General features: G+C 60.3%; 1 protein-coding gene across 1 annotated transcript; it reads right to left on the reverse strand.

The window, feature by feature from the left end:
- Positions 1-106: 106 nt before the first annotated feature.
- On the reverse strand, positions 107-16,813 carry PPP1R10 (protein phosphatase 1 regulatory subunit 10). Its single transcript, XM_055792564.1, is given in 25 exon segments — positions 107-1,918; positions 4,026-4,161; positions 4,163-4,428; positions 4,546-4,641; positions 6,535-6,646; positions 6,808-6,840; positions 6,842-7,012; positions 7,143-7,218; positions 8,782-9,028; positions 9,126-9,281; positions 9,367-9,514; positions 9,608-9,708; positions 10,143-10,252; positions 10,424-10,482; positions 10,485-10,525; positions 10,648-10,818; positions 10,915-10,981; positions 10,983-10,993; positions 11,073-11,124; positions 11,255-11,390; positions 11,504-11,523; positions 11,525-11,591; positions 11,700-11,818; positions 15,853-16,378; positions 16,791-16,813. Coding segments are annotated over 23 exon segments (2,493 nt in total). The 5' UTR covers positions 11,807-11,818; positions 15,853-16,378; positions 16,791-16,813; the 3' UTR covers positions 107-1,808.
- Between the last annotated feature and the right edge of the window lie 253 nt (positions 16,814-17,066).

Here is a 17,066-nt window from a genome sequence, read left to right on the forward strand (position 1 = left end):
ATGTACAAAATATACAAAAGGGGGAGGGGCGGGCGCAGGGCCCCTCCCCCGGCCAAGTTTTCACAGAAAACAGCATCCGGCGCAGCCCCTCCCGCCCCCACCCCCTCAAACACACACACTACCCCTCCCCCACCCAGCGGCGCAGCCCCGGCGGCGGCGTGGTGCACGTGCGAGTGCGAGGGGGTGAATCGGGGACCCCCCATGGGGGAGAGGGGTGGCCCTGGAGGAGACACACACACCACCACCCCCCCCCCTCAATGGGGTGGTTCTGACCTCCGGGGGGGGGTAATTACCCACTGGAAGGGACCATTTCTCACTGGGGGGGGGGGGGGGGTGTCAGTGCCCCAGCACAGACCATCTAACTTGCAGGGGGGTAATTCCCCGCCCCCCAGCACACACCATTCTCTGCACGAGGAGGGGGTAACTACACACAACAGGGACCATTTTACACCCCCGGGGGGGGGGTAATTACCCCCAGCACATACCATTTCTCCCCAGGGGGGATAACTGTCCCCTGGCACCCAACATTTTTAGCGGGGGGGGGGGGGGGGCGGGGCGGGGCAATACACCCAGCAGGGACCATTTTACAACCCCGGAGGGGGGAAGTGCCCCTTGGAACACACCATCATTCACTTCAGGGGGGGGAATCGCTCCCCGGCAGGGACCATTTTTTTTGCTCACGGGAGGTGTAATTACCCCCCGCCACACATGGGGGAGGGGGGGGTTCACCTTGCCAATCGGCTTTTACCCCCGGGGGGGTGGGGTGGGGTGTCCTCTTAATGCCCCACTGGGGTGTTTTGGCCCCCAAAACGGGGGGAAATTGGGCCCCAGCAGGGTTAATTACACCCTGACAGGGGGGGTACTGATACCCTGGGGGGGGATTTACATCCACAGGGGGTTACTTATAACCTGGCAGCAGCATTTTAACCCCTGGGGGGGGTATAAATTAGTGTTGGGGGGTAGTTACACCCTTCTGAGATGCTTTATTTACCCCTCCTGACGGCATTTGCACCGAGGAGGGGGGCATTAATGCCCTGGGGTGGGCATTTACCCCAGGGCAGGGCTGTTGGTGCCTGGGGGGGGTGTCACCCACCCCTCGGGGAAGCGGGGGGGGGGGGTCTGGCCCCACTGAAGAGGGGGATTTACAAACCGTGGGTGGGAATTTACCCCCTGGGTGGGTCATTATGCCCCATATTTATGCCCAGAGAAGATATTTACACCCCACAGATGGGTACTTACACCCTATAGGTGTGGATTTAAGCCCTGGGGGGGTGGTATTTCTGCCCCACAGGTGGGTATTTACACCCTGAGGGGGTATTTATCCCCCACAGATGGGTCTTTCTGCCCCACAGGTGGGTATTTCTCCCAGTAGCTGGTCATTTAAACCCCACAGGCAGGCAATTCTGCCCCACAGGTGGGTATTTATACCCCATAAGTGGGTATTTCTGCCCCACAAGTAAGCAATTCTGCCCAATAGGTGGATTTTTACACCCCTCAGGGGGCATTTACACCCCATAGGTGGGTATTTACACTCTGAGGGGGGTATTTCTGCCCTGTAAGTGGGTTCTTTCTGCCCCATAAGTGGGTATTTACGCCCCTCGGGGGGTATTTGCGCCCGGGGAAGGACGGGGGCGGGGGGAGGATTGGAATTGAGCGCCAGGGGCATCACGGAGGCCTCACAGAAGCCATAAATTGGTGGCTGCAGCGCGAGTCTGAGAGGAGGAGGAAGGGGGGCAGGGGAGGAAGGGCAGGAGGAGGAGGAGGAGGAGGCGGCGGCGGCGGCGTGGGAGGAAGGGCGGCGGCGGGCGCTACGGCAGGGGCGGCCCGTTGACGCCGGGGTGGTAGAAGGCACAGTTGTTCTCGTACCTGCAGCTGCCCTTCAGCATGAAGTGGCGACAGACGGCGCGGCTCGACATGTCTGCGTGAGAGAAAAGGGGGGGGGGAAGGCGCGTCAGGCGCCGGCGCCCCGGCCCCACGGCGGCCCCACGGCAGCAGCTCTGGGAGAAGGGGGGATTAGGGGGGGAAATGGGGAGGGGGGGGGTGTGGGGGAGGGGACACCACACACACATGTGGGATCGGCTCTCGGCCTCGCTTGGGGGAGTGGGGTGGCCGTGAGGCAGCAATGGGCCCCACGGTGAACCCCACCGGCCTGGCCCTGAGAGCTGGTGGGGAGCGGATGCATCTATAGGGCTGGACCCCTTGGTATGGGGCAGCGGTGGAGCCCTATGGCACCGCAGTTTACGTCCTAACGTCAGCTGCATCTATGGGGCTTGCTCCAGCCACGGGGACGAGCCCCACAGCACCCCAATCCCTCCCTGCCCCACAGCCAGGTGCTGGAGCTGCTGTGTCCCTTACGGGGCGGCTGCGAGCCCCACGGCACCTTGACTGCCGCCCCATAGCCTGGCCGCAGGGCCAGGCTGGTCCCTCTGCACGGCTGTGGGGCGGCTGTGGGGCAGCCACGGACCCGCACGGTCCTCGAGCTCTGCTGGAGAGCTGGGCCGGTCCCTGTGCACGGCTGTGGGGCAGCCCCATAGATGCCGAGCTCCACCTCGCCCCCGCACTGCGCTGCAGCTCAGGACGCCGTGGGGCAGAGTGCCCTGGGCCAGGCCCTGTCAACAAGGTGGCCATGGGGCACCAAGGCAGCTCCCAGCATGCCTTGCAGCTCCCCCTAAACTACAACTCCCAGCATGCCTTGCTGCCACCCTAGGCTTGGTCTTAACTCCCAGCATGCCTTGCAGCTCTCCTAACAGCTGCCCTGCCCCTCCCGGCCTGCCCCACGGCCCACCCCGGAGCCACACCACCCTTCCCGGAGCTGGACTTGGCTCCCAGCATGCCTTGCTGCCCACCCTAGACCTGACCTGCTCCTCCCAGCATGCCTTGCTGTCCTAGCGCTGGTATCAACTCCCAGCATGTGTTGCGGCCTTGCCCTAGGCTGGTGTAAACTCCCACGATGCCTTGCGGCCCCTTCTAGAGCTGGTGTGAGCTCCCATCATGCCTTGCATCCCGCTCTAGAGCTGCTCTTAGCTCCCAGCATGCCCTGCACCCTGCCCTAGGCTGGTCTTAACTCCCATGATGCTTTGCAGCCTGCTCTAGAGCTGCTCTTAGCTCCCAGCATGCCTTGCTGTCCTAGCACTGGTCTTAACTCGCAGCATGTTGCGGCCTTGCCCTAGGCTGGTGTGAACTCCCATGATGCCTTGCAGCCCACCCTAGAGCTGGTTTCAACTCCCATCATGCCTTGCCGCCCCTCTTAACACTGGCATGAACTCCCAGCATGCCCTGCGGCCTGCCATAGAGCTGGTTTCAACTCCCATCATGCCTTGCGGCCCCTCCTAGCACTGGTGTGAACTCCCAGCATGCCCTGCGGCCCCTTCCTAGAGCTGGTGTGAACTCCCAGCATGCCCTGCGGCCTGCCCTAGAGCCGGTTTCAACTCCCATCATGCCTTGCGGCCCCTCCTAGCGCCAGTGTGAACTCCCAGCATGCCCTGCAGCCCCTCCTAGAGCTGCTCTTAGCTCCCAGCATGCCTTGCGGCCCCTCCTAGAGCTGGCTTCAACTCCCAGCATGCCCTGCGGCCTGCCCTCGCGCTGGTGTGAACTCCCAGCATGCCTTGCGGCCCACTCTAACGGTAACTCCCATCATGCCCTGCGGCACCCCCCCCTCCCCCAGCACCCCAGCTGCCCTGGGGGCGCGGGGCGGGGTCCCTACGCTCCCAGCATGCCCTGCGGCCGCCGTGGGGGGGTGGGGGGGTGTTCTCCTCTCTGCCGCCCCTGCCCTAGAGCCCCATGGGGGGCCGGCGCCAGTCGGGGCCTCGGCCCCACGGCCCGGGGGGCTCGAGGGGCTGGAGGGGGTGGGGGAGGGGGCTCCCCCCCCCCGCCACCGGGGCAGGAACGGCGGGGGGGGCGGGGGGCGGGGAGGGGGCACCCACAGGCCCCTCCCAGCCGGGGCCGGGCCCGCCCCACAGCCAGGCCCCACAGCCGCCGCCCCCCCCCCCCTCGCGGGGGGGGCCCCCCCGCCCCCCCGCATTTACCTCCTCCGTGACCTCCGCCGTGGCCCCGGGGGTGCTCGCCGGGGTGGCCTCTGCCGTGATCGCCGTGGCTACCGGGGGGCCCCCCCCTTGCGCCGCCGCCGCCATTTGGGGGGCCCCCGTTGCGACCCCCCCCCTCCGCCGCCGCCACCCACCGCCGCCGCGGCATCGGTACGGGGGTTCGGCGCCGCTACGGCCGCGGGGGCGGTGAAAGGGGCCCCCCCCCGCGCATGCCGCCGCCGCCGCCCGCCGCCGTGAGGGCCACCTCGGAGGTTTCCCCCCCCTTCCGGCGCTTCCCAAAAATCGCCGCCTCGTTGGGGGGGGGGCGGCCCTAAAAGTCGGGGGCCACCTGGGATCCCCGGACCTGGGGGGAGGCCAGGTCCCCCCCCACCTCCTCCGTGGGGTCCTGCGAGGGGAAAAAAAAAAAAAAAAGAAAAATAAAAAAAAAATAAGGGAGGGGGAAGGAGGGGGGATTGCAGGTGCCCCCCCACCCCCACCCCGTCACCCCCCCGGTGGCACTTACCCGGCATGGGCCCCCCCGGCGGGAAGTGCTGCATGGCCTTGGGGCCGGGCGGGAAGCCGTTGGCCATGGGGCCGGGGCCCAGCAAGCCGTGGGGCACTGCGGGGAGAAATGGGGGAGGGGTCAGTAAGCAGAAGGACCCCCGCCCCCCCCCCCCCTCGAGCCCCACGGGTCCCCCCCCGCCAAGCAGGGGACAGTGGCTGGTGGTCCCACAGTGCCCCGCCCCCCCCCCCCCCCCCAAAGTGCCCATAAGCAGGGAGATGTCCCCAATTCAAAGGGACAGCTGCCCCCCCCGGGGCACATCAGATGTCCCCAAGTTAAGGGGACCCCCCCCGTGTCACCCCAGAGGGGTCCCCCCAAGTTAAGGGGACCCCCCAATACCCCTCCCATGGCACCCCAGAGGGTGACAAGGTCCCTGATAGCACCCAGAAGTGTCCCCAAACCAAGGGGACCCCCAAACCCCCATGTCACCCCAGGGGACAGGGGGTCCCTGGCAGTGCCCAGAGCTTGTCCCCAAATTAAGGAGACCCCCAAAATCCCCCGTGTCACCCCAAAGGACACAGGGTCCCCAACAGCGCCAGAGTGTGTCCCCAAAATGAGGGGACCTCCATACCCCCTCCTCCCCGTGTCACTCCAGTGTCCCCAAATTAGGAGGACCCCCGTACCTGCCTGTGTCACCCCAGAGGGCGACACAGGGTCCCCCATGGTCCCCAAATCAAAGGGACCCCCAATACCCCTAGTGTCACCCCAGAGGTGGGCACGGTGACGACGGCCATGTCCCCGGGGTTAAGGGGACACAGCCCCCCCTCCAAGTCACTTCCCAGCAGAGAGGGGACAGGTATCCAGTGACGGGACCCCAATGTCCCCCCCCACGTCCCCAAACCCAGGGGACATCCAAGTCACCCCCCCAGGGGAGGGGACAGACATCAATACTTCCCTCCCCGTGTCACCCCCCTGACACAGGGGGACACATCACTGGCAGTGGCCCCACAGGGACAGCTGGGGACACGTGTCACCGATCCCCAAGCCGTGCCCCCCCCCCCCCCCTTCAGGTGCCCCCAGGTCCTCAAGCTGAAGGGACATTCGCCCCCCAGTGTCACCCCCACAGCATGTCCCCAAATCAAGGGGACTCCCAGGGTAAGGGACAAGGTCCCTGGCACGTCTTGGAGCTGAGGGGACCCCTCTGTCACCCTGAGGTGGGGGACAGGGTCCCCAGCACTGCCTGGAGCACGTCCCCGAGCTTGAGGGGACCCCCATGTCACACCAGGGCAGGTCACAGTGTCACCACACGTGTCCCCAAGCGAAGAGCAACCTTGATTCCCTGCCAGGGCGCTGGACAGTGTCCCCAGGCGTGTCCCCAAGCCAAAACCACACTCTCACGTCACTGCCAGGGCGCTGGACCGTGTCCCCAAGCCAAGAGCAGTCCCACATGTCCACTAGGACACGAGACAGTGTCCCCAGTGGTCCCTTGAGCATGTCCCCAAGTGAGAGCACCCCACATCCCCATCAGGGCACTGAGCGGCATCCCCAAGCATGTCCCCAAGCCAAGGGCAGCCCCATGTCCCTGCTGGGGGAGGGGACAGCGTCCCCAAGCCAAGGGCAGCCCAATATCCCCATCAGGGCACTGAACAGTGTCCTCAATTGTGTCCCCATCACGTCCCCAAAACAAGGACATCCCTAAGTCCCTGCTGGGGCAGGACACAGTGTCCCCCTCGTGTCCCCAAGCCAAGGACAGCCCTGTGTCCCCTTCTGGGGAAGGGAAGAGCGTCCCCGACTGTGTCCCCGAACCAAGGACACCTCTATGTCCCCACTGGGGTAGGGGACACTGTCCCCAAGCCAGGGACACTCCTGTGTCCCCTCAAGGGCAGGGACCAGGCTCCCAGCGGTCGCCCACCCCTCCCCCCCACGCTCCTCGGGACACCCCCCACCCACCCCCATTGACGGGGCTGTCCCCACCGGTGACTGGATGTCCCCACCGTGTCCGTCACTCACCTCCACTCGGCCCTGGCGGCTGAGCCTGCAGATTTCCCAGCAAATGTTTGATTTTATCCGAATAATCCGGTTGCTTCATCAATTCCTCCGCTTTGTGGGTGCTGGGCCCACCCTGGTGGGGGACACATGGAGAGTGAGTGGTGGGGGGAGGGGGAAAAACCCAAGGGGTGACCTCCTTCCCCCTCCCCCGCAGCGCCGCCGCCGCCCCCCCCCTTGCTGTGTCACCCTGGTGGGGGGTGGCTCTGTGCTGGGGACGAGGGAGGGGACAGTTACCATGATGGAAGTGAGGATCTCCTGCATGTTGATGGGGGGCGGCGGGCGCTGGCCCCTGGGGGCTTTTACCAGCCCCCACGCTCCCCATCAGGTTGGCCAGCACCGGGGGCAGCTTGGCACCGGCACCGCCGGCGGCGTCCGGGGAGGGCGAGGCCGCGCCGGCTTCCAATCCTTCGGGATAGGCGACCTCCTCGGCAGAGCAATCCTGGGGAGGGCAGAGATAGGGGTGAGGGGCGAAGGGAAAGGGGGGGGGGGGGGGGCTGCACTATTTTTGGGGGGGGTGGCGGGGTGGGGGGGGCTATGGCGGCACGGCACGGCGCGGCAGCGGCACTTACCTCATCCAGAGGGATCAGCTTGGGCGGCAGCGGTTCGTAGGATTCCGGATCAGGTTCGTGAGGGCTGTCTGGGACGCTGTTGGGGGGAGGGGGGAAGGGAAAGGAAGGGGGGGGGGTGTGTGTCAGAGGTCGATGGATCCCTGGGATCCACTGCCATCTGCCCCCTCCCAGGGGATCCTTGAGGATCTGGACCGCCAACAGCCTTCCCAGCTCTAGATCCTGGGTGTCCCCCCAAGACTTTGGATCAGCGGGGATCCCGTGCTTACCCCTACAAATATTACAGATCCTCAGGGGTCCTGTGTGCCCCCACAAAAGACTTCAGATCCTCGGGGATCCCATCCATCCGTCTTTCCCTCCTCTCCTCCCCCGCCCACCACTTTGGATCCTCAGGCTCCACAACGCTCCTCCTCCAGGCACCAGATCCTTGGGGATCCCAGGAGATCTGGGCTCCAGCAACCTGCTCCCCTCCCACCCAACTCTGAATCCATGGGGAGTCGGGTCCCAAAAACCTCCCCCTTGGCTCTGAACCCTCACAGATCCCAGAGGATCTGAGCCTCAAACTCCTCCCCTACCCCCCCTTCTGGGTCCTCAGGGATCCCAGCAGATCCGGGCTCTGTAAATCTCCCCCGTGGCCCTGGATCCTCACTGATCCCAGCAGATCTGAGCCCTCAAAAGCCCTCCCACTAGCTTAAGATCCTCAAAGATCTCAGGGAATCTGGGACCCAAAAACCTCTCCCCTCCAGCTCTGGATCGTTGGGCATCCAGGCTTTAGAAACCTCCCCCCAGGATCCTCTGGGATCCCAGAGAATCTGGGCCCCCAAAATCTCACCCCACCAACTCTGGATTCTCTGGGATCCCAGGGAATCTAGACCCCAAAAACCTCCCTCGCAATGCTCTAGATCCTTAAGGAAGATTTGGGGCCCAGTCATCAGCTCGTCCTTTCAGACCCCCAAAGATCTCAAGAGGATCTGGTGCCAGCAACCTCCCCTCAGCCTCTAGATCCACAGAGATCCAGACTGGCACGGTCTCTGCCCAGCCCCTGCATCCCCTATAAATCCTCACGCTGGGGGCAATCGATCCTCTAACCCCACTGATCTGCGGGGGCTGGGGCTCACACCCCCACCCCACCCCACGATTTGAAGCTCGTACCCAGCCTCCCGCAACAGATCTGTGGGGATCCTGGTGACACCCAGCTCCAGACCCCAGGGGGATCCTCAAGGGATCTGAACTCCAGACACATTCCACAGCCCCTGGCACAAGGATCCCTGAGGCAGCACCATAAAGGTGCCTCATACGTGCTCAATCCCCTGGGAATCCCGAGTGGATCCAGAGATGCAGGCTCTGGATCCTCAGGGTCCCCTGGGGATCCCAGCTCCATCACCCTCCCAACAGCATCTCCACCCAGGACACCTCTGCAAACCCTCACACTGGGGAGGATCAACCCCATTGATCCTTGGGAGTGGGATCAGGGTGCTGATGGGATCCCCTGGGGTGATCTGCCTCCCAAGTAGATCAAAAGTAAATCTAAAGGCAGGGCAGCAGGGGGGTTGCAAGGACAGGGGGAACCTGGAGTTCCTGTATCAAGAGCAGGCCCCTTCCCAGGACTGGGCGGACAGGGGAGCCCAAGGGATCTACTCACCTCTCCTTGGACAGGAAGATCTCCTGCAAGATCCCTTTCTCTCTCTCGGCCTGAGTGAAGCGTTCCCGGCTGCCGCTGCCCGGCACCACGAGGGGAGCGGGGAGATCCAGGAGCTTGGGATAAAGCCAGGGCACCTTCTCCTCCATGGTGTCGTGGCTGAGGCGCCGGGCGGTCTCAAAGGCCTGGCGATCCATCAGCATCTCCCGCTTGGCCGCTTCCCCAAAATCCTTGATCTTGTTGACGTTGACTGTTGGGAAGGGACAAGTGTCACCCCTACAAGCCTGGGGACACCAAGGTGCGTGGGGACACACACACACAAGGCAGGGGGGAGGGACGGCGCTCACCTCGCTCGGTTTCGTCCAGTTCGAAGTAGAAATACTCGCGGAGTTTGCTCTCTTCTGGCCAACTCACCGTTTTCTTTTTCCGACCTTTTTTGGTGAGCTGGCCGCCTTCCGCTGCATTTTCGGTGGCTTTGGCGTCACCGCTCACCTCCGCCGAGCCTGTGGGAGGAACCAGGGGGGGCTCAGCACCCACTTTAACCCCCCTGAGCCACAGGTTTCCCCCTTCCTCGTCACCCCAACTTACACGTCTCCATCGGCTCCGGCACTTCCACGGCCGGTACCGGCGTGCCGGGCCGATCCGTCTCCATCGGCTCCGAAGCAGCAGTTGGCTCCGGGGAGGAAGGTTTGGCAGAGCTGGCTTCAGGAGCTGGCTTCCCCTCGAAGGGACTGGGCTGGGGGGGGCGGAGAGGGGGTGGGGTGGTTATTATCTGGGACCCTGGTATCTGGGGAGGGAACCCCGGTATCTGGGGGGGGCTCCTCCTCACCTTGGCCGCTGTGGGGGACAAGACTTTCTTCTTCTTCTTAATCTTGATGCCGGGGATGGGAGCAGAGTTGAGGGCGTCAAGGAAGCCGAGCCCTTCCATGGCTGCGGGAAAAAGAAGGGAGGTGTCACCCAACCCCCCCCCGCATTATCCCCAAAAAGGCGCCTAAATCGTACCCCAAAAACAGGATCCAAAGCGTCCCCAAATTGGTACCCAAATCGTCCCCAAAACAGCACCCAGGTATCACCCAAAACCACTCAGACCGTTCCCTAAAACACACCCAAATCACCCCGTAAAATGGCACTCGGTGTCCCCCAAAACAGTACCTGAACTGCCTCCCAGAAGGCACCCAGCTGGCACCCAGCACCACCCCCAGTATCCCCCCAAAAAGGACACCCAAGGTGCCCCTCAAACAGGCACCCCACCTGCTCCCCGAAACAGCACCCATGTGTCACCCAAAGCCACCCAAATTGTCCCCAGAAAGGCCCGCAGTGTCTCCCAAAACAGCACCCAAGTTGTCGTCCCCCCCCCAACTCACGTTGGGGCGGGATGATCTTGACTTTGATCTCCTTGGTGGCGTTGGGTGCTGTGTTCAGGGGTTTGTATTTCTTCTCGGCAGGAGGAACATCTCCAGGAAGGGACGAAATGCTGCGGGACAGGGAAGGACGCAGGTCGCTCACAGGGAAGGACCCCAAAACCAGCCCACAGCTCTCCAAAAAGGGGTCAGGCTTCCCCAGAAGCAGCCCTGAAACCCCAGAGCGGTCCCAAGACCACCAGGAGTGGCCCCGAGACCCCCCCAAAAAGCCGCCCCAGACTCACTTTTGCCTCTTTATGGGCATCGGTTTCAGATTGTATTTATCGGCAGTTGAAGAAGAGTTCATTTTCTTCACGGTGCTAACGAAGGTGTCTCCATTTCCAGCCCTGTTGGGAAGGGATCGTTAGCGCGTCTCCTTCCAGCACACCACGACTGAGCACGGCCCCTCGAACAGCCCCCAGAAAGCACCAACTCCCCCCGTGCCGCCCCACAGGAGAGCGGGAATTACCAGTGGAGCGGAATTTGGCATGGCTGGGAGCGGTGGTCCGCAGCGATTTAGGTTTGTCCCGCTTCTTCTCTGGCATCTCCTCAGTTTTTGCCTCAGTTTTAGCTTCCTGGGGTTTCTCTTGGACGGGCGTTTTGCTTTTACTTTCCTCTTTCCGCTTCTTTTTATCCCGTTCTGGGGAGGGGAGAAGGGAAAGACGGGAAAAGGGTTTAGATGCTGGCATTAGACTGAAGAGGGGAGGAAGAAGAGGGGGCGCGGGGGGGTGCTCACCGGTGGGCTGGGCGCTGCTCTGGGAGCGGATGACACCCATCCAGTCGCTGACGAGGATGGAGGCAAGGGCGGCGCAGCTCTGCGGGGCAAGAAGGGGTTAACGGAAGGATTCAGGGGGCTTGGGGTGGGGGTCTGAGGGGGTTTCGAGAGGTGCTCACCTTCATCGTCGCTGGATTTGCTGAGCTGCTTCACAAGCTTGGCTGTGTTGTTCTGGAAAAGACGGAGATGTGCAGTGAGGGGCAACGTCCGTGGGGATTAAAGTCACCCCGGGGGGGACATAAACCAGCCAGGGGGACACAAAAGCCACCCGGCGGGGGGGACACACAAAAGCCACCCCGACCTGTTTGAGGTGGTCAACAGTGAGGGGTAGGTGCTGCAGGGTGAGGAGGATCTGCTGCAGGAAGGGGATGTTGTTGGAGGCTTTGGAACTGGTGAGCCACGTGTTGAGCAGCTTGTAACCCCCGATCCGGATAAATCTAGGGGGAAAAAAAAACGGGAAGAAAAATCCATCAGGATCCAGGCAGGAAGGGGTGTCCCCCCCAAATCCTGCTCTCCCTGGACCCCCCAGATCCCCCCTCGCTGCTCTTACTTAGCCAGGATGTCCTGCGCCCCGCGTCTGCAGCAAGATATTCAAGTAGATGCAGCGACTCACCATCTTCTGCGAGTCCTTCATTAAGCTGGTTAACGAGAAAGGAGGTGTCAGACCCCCCCAAACGCCACAGGGACACTGCGGGGGGGGGGGGGAGGGGGACACACGACACACAAGGGACATTTTGGGGACTCACTTGAAGATTTTGGCGATGCCTTCCATGCTCTTGACCTCGCCATCGCGGCCCAGGAAGCAGTCCAAGCCCTTGAGGAGCTCCTTGGGGTCGATGGGGCCCGAGCCCATGGCAGAAAAGCCCTGGGGGTGGCGGGTGGAAGAGGAGGGGGGGGGATTAGGACAGCAATGACAACCCCCATGTCCGTCCCCCCCACCAAGCTCCGTGTGGCTGTTCCAAGCGCTGCCCCCTCCCCACTTTTTGTCCCCTTTGAGAGGGTAACAAAGAGAAAAACCCACCCCCGGAAAAATTCTTGACCCCAAAGAGGGAGAAATCGCCCCCAAAACGCGGCTCTTGCAGCCAAGGGGGTGTCCAAGGGACCCCCAAGGGATCCCGAGGGGGTGTTACCCCCCCGCCTTCCCCCGGAGGTGACAGCACGGTGACAAAGTGGCCCCCATTTGTGTTTTTAATTGACGCTGCCACCCTAAGGCACAGAGACAGCAGCTTCTGGTCACAGCAGGGGACAGAACCCCTCACCGGGAGCAGGACGAGGGTCCTGGGGGAGGCACAGCACCCCCATTTTTAATCACACACACACACACACACCGGCTTTACCCCAAGGGTTAATTAATGAGTCGGCGCTTAACAAAGAGCAGAGGCCGAGGCAAGGAAGGACGGAGGCGCAAGGGAGAGGGGGACAGCAGTGACGGCGCAAGCTTTAGGGGTGTCATGTCCCCTCCCCGATCCAGGGCACAATTAAATCCAACAACTAACGAATCAGCTGTTAATTAGCAAGCTAATAATTAGGGCCAGCACCCTCCTAACAACCCGGCGTCCATCAGGTGCCTGACCTTGATCCAGCCTGACCTGCCGAGGGGGGATTTCATCCTGCTGACATCAGCGAGCTTCTTAATTACAGCTAATTAGAAGCTTCTCTAGCTTAATTATGCCCCAGTTTTGCTAACGAAGGCGGAAACATGGCAGGGCTGGGTGGGATTTTTTTTGGGGGGGGGGGGAGTGAAAACAGCCCCAAAACACCACTAGCTTGGGGGGGGAGGCCTGAAAAACATCCCCATTTTTAGGGTGGGGAGGTGGCACCCAGCCCCCATTTTCTCCTCACAGCAAAGACTTAACGAGCTGGGACTTCGTTAAGTCCCCCCTGCTCAGGCTGATTAAAGGATACAGGCGGCGGAGCCCCCCCCTCCCCCTTCTTGGGGGGGTATAATTTTTTTTCGGGGGGGTCAGCAAGCCAGGCACGAGCCGCCCCTCTGAAAAGACACAAGAGCAAGTTATTTGAGCACAACCCCTCCCAAAATACCACCCCCCCTCCCCTCCCCCCAAATCCTCCACCAATTAAAGGGGGGGCAACTTATTTTCACCCCAAATTGTTGTTGTTTTTTTTTTTTTTAAACACAAAGGTCCTTTGTAACCTCCGACACACACCCCCCACCGATGAAAAGCAGCCAAGACCCAGCCTGGTGGCTTGCTATTTTGAGGGGGGGGGGGACACCCCGCACGTGTGTCCCTGAGGCCACCACCCAGGTGACAAGGAGGCCCACAGCCCTGTCCTGGTTTGGGGTGGGGTCTTTGTACAACCCCCCCCTCCCCCAAAAGAATTTGGGGGTTCACCCCCCCATCCTGAGGCTGGGGTGGGTGGGGGTGGGTCAAGCAGAAGCAAACACCGACCCGACACCCCCCTCGCCGGCCCCTCCACGTGGGGGTGAAACTGCTCAAAACCCAACCCGGCAGGGGTTAAAGGGGTGGGGGGGTGGGGGGCCAGAAAGCACCCAGCACCCCCCAAGGAGGTAAAGCATCTCTCCAGAGCGGAGGGGGCTACATCTCACCCCCCCCACCCCCCCCCCCAATCGATCTGGGGGAGGCACCCTGGCCTGGTGTAGCCCTGCCACCACCCAGCCACGAGGCCGAGGAAGGCCTGACCCCCACCCCCCACCACCACTACATTTTTACGCCGCTTTCACTTATTTCCCCCCCAAAACCGGTTTCCTGGGGGGACAGAACCCCCATTTTCAACACGGGGTGGGGGTCACACTGACCCCAAAACCGTGGGTCAGAGAGGGGCTGCCCGCTGTGCCCCCCCCCCCCCCAAGGGAAATGCTACCACTGGAAAGAAAAGGGCTCTTCCCCCACACACATCAGGCTCTTAATTTGGGAGGAAATCAATAAAAAATTAATCATTTTATTAACAAAATTTTAAATTTTTTCCTGGTTTTCACCAAAGTCCTTCTGATTAGGGTGTCAAGTGTTTGCCCAGGGCTGGGGGCAAGGGGGGGGGAATAGATCCCGACCCAGCACAGCATCCGCATGCACCAGGAGACGGATGGTAAAGAAAAAAAGGGGGATTTTTTTTTTTAATTTTTTAATTAAAAAATAGATATAAATGAAGGTTGTGAAATGTAATTAAGACCAGAAAGGTTTTTTTGCTTACCCGGCGGGTTGCAGTTGTTCCCCTCCCTTTTGCTGAAGTAAAACCAAGTTCCCTTCGCTTCCTAAGCCTGCACCGCACACAGCACCTCCGCGCTGCCAAAACGGGGCAAATTCATTGAAAATCGGGAAAAAATATAGGATTTTTGGGGTGCGCCCCCCCCAATTGACTTCTTTGGGGGGGGGGGTGAAGCCCAGTGATAGCATTTCCCTGTCACGATAAATTAAAGGTTATAAGTTGCTCGAGGATGCTGTTCCCCCCCCCCTCCCCCCCAAAACCGCCACCCAAAGCCACCAGGGAGGTCCCCCAAAAAAAGGGGAAGAAAGGGAAAGATGGAGGGGGGAGTAAAAAAAAAAAAAAAAAAAAAAAAAAAGAAAAAAAAAAAAGACCCTGTTTTTGAGGAAGAAAAGGGATTTTTGGCACAACCTACAAAAGAAGCAGCGGCCCGTAGGGTCCTATTCTGTACGGCACCGGGATCCTGCAGATGAAAGCCGGAGGGGGGGGTACGGTTAGAGCGGGATGGGAGGGGGGGGGTGTCAGGATAAATTGGGGGGGGGGGGGGAGAATAAGGGTGAGGAAGATATGGGGGGGGCCCCCGGCACAGTGGGAGGGGTTTGCCAAGAGCCGGTTGCATCAGCCAGGGCCGGCGGCGAGGCCCAGGCGCCATTTTAGAAGCCGAAAAAATAAAAATCAAGTTTGGGGGGGTGAGGGTTGGGGGGGTGGGGGGGAGACGACACACACAAATATAAATATAACGACCCCCCCCCGCCCCACCACCGCGCGACACCTACGCCAATTAAAACAGAACCATTAAATCCGCGTGGATCAGGGGGTTTGGACCCCCCCCCCCAAATGCAAAGGGGCTGCAGTGCCCCCCCACACACCACGGGGCAGGGGGGGGCAACCTGTGAAATAAATATCTAGGAAAAAAAACAGGGGGAGGGGGGGAAAAGAAGGAAAATGAGTAAAAAAACAACGAAAAAAAAAAAAAAAAAACCATTAAGACAAAGAGCAGGCGAGCGGCCACGCCATCTTGGCCCCAAAGCTCCCCGAGTCGGGCTCTTGGGCTGTTTTTTTGGGGGGTGGGGGTATTTTTGTTGGTTTTTGGTTTTTTTTTTTTAAAGCCAACCTGGGGTTTTTTTGCATGAAAAAAGCCGGTTTTGGGGCAAAGCTAAGCCTGCCTAGCAATCTTTATTGCTAGATTGCACACCCCCCCCAGCCCGCCTTTAACCGCCCCTCCGTTCCCCAACCTTCTCCCTCCCTCCCCGCATTCCTCTGCGCAAAACAATCCTAAAATGGCACCTAAAAAACAAAAAATGTAAAATAAATCATCCTTTTTAACATTGGATTTGCAAAATCAACCCGGATTCCACGAGTTTTAACAGCCGCCCCGCAATCTTTATGTACAGATTGCTCGCTCGGGTCCCCAATTTCCGTCTCCCCCGCAAAAACCCAAGCGATTTCAGGATATTTTGAGGGTCTTTCTCTTTTTTTTTCCCCCTTTTTGGTTTTTGCGTGGGAGCTCATGAACCCTCCGCCACCGGCTCCCACGTCTTTTTGAAAATACCCCCGAATTTGAAGGTTTAACCACCTTTCAGCAAAGCCTACGTCCTCCTCAAGCACACAGTTGGGGCTCTTCCTCCCATTATTTTTTCTCTTTGGTACCAATAAAGGGGTTTGGGTTTTTTTTTTTTTTTTGAGGGGAATTCAGCTGGTTGAAAATTCAACACTTACTATCCAATTAATTTTCTTGCCGACAGCGCTTCAAGGTTTGGATTTTGGCATTGGTGGTGTTATCAGAGCAAAAAAAGAATTGCTTTGTTTTTGGTCATGGCTTTAAAAAAACGCAGCAACTTTTTTTTTTCAGCTTGATGGAAGTTTTGGGGGGGTTTGTTGGGTTTTTTTTTTCCCTAAAGGGGTGGTTTTGTCGAGCTAAATGATGGAAAAAAATAAAAAAAAGTTGCTGGAATTAAAAAAAAAAAAGGGGGGATTTTGCCTTTGTTTTTGGGGGGAAAGAAGAGGGAGAATATGTTTTTAAGTGGCAGTTTCCTTCGAGTTTGAAACGGCTTCCCAAGGACGGTCCAAAGGACGGAGGCTGCGATGGCGGCTCTTCCACGGCACCGGGATGGGAGCGGGAAGGGGGGAAGAAAGCTTTTTCTTCCCCGCTTTTTTGTATTTTTTTGTTTGTTCGTTTGTTTTTTGTTTGTTTGTTTGTTTTTCTCGTGGTAAAGGCGACGGCGTCTCTCAAGAGCAACCAAACCTGGAGCGGGGAAAGGAAAAAAAAAAAAAGGGGTGGGGGGTGGGCACAATAAATAAAAAAAATAATGGAAAAAAAATTAGAAGCAAAGAAGAAAGACACGAAATGATTAGCAGTCATTATCCCCGGTGAGAGATTTAAAATTTTAAAGGGGGGAAAGGGCAGAGTCAAAAAACCGAAGGAAATCGCCCTTGGGAGTGGGGGAAGGGTGGTTTCACCTCAGCTCTGAGGGGAAACGGGAGGGCTGAGGGCCCCATCCCCCCCCGGCCGGGCTAAGCAGGCTGAGGGACGCCATTTTCTAAAGGCAAAAGGACGCTGGCCCAACAAAAGGGCCCCCCCCCAGCGCCATAAAAAAAGGGTGGGGGTGAAACCCCCCATACCTCCCCCCGCCGCCCCGCCGTAGCTCTCTACTCACCTCCACCCAGCCCTCAGAATGGCGGCGAAAGGCGCGGGCGGAGCCATTTATAGGGCGCCCCGCCCAGTCGGGCGGCCCGCCCCGTCCCCCGCCCCGCCCGGCCAATCGTCACAGCGCAGCCCCCGCGCGCCTGCGCCGCCCGCCCCGCCCCGCCCTTCCCCCCGCCCTCCCTCACGCCGCGCCTGCGCAGCCACCGCCCTGCGCATGCGCGGCCGCCGCCCGCTATTGTCCTCCGGCCTTGTGGCGCAGTTTTTATTCAGGCGGAGGCGAGCGCGC

Source organism: Falco peregrinus, chromosome 21 (assembly GCF_023634155.1).
Source record: "Falco peregrinus isolate bFalPer1 chromosome 21, bFalPer1.pri, whole genome shotgun sequence".
NCBI lineage: Eukaryota > Metazoa > Chordata > Aves > Falconiformes > Falconidae > Falco > Falco peregrinus.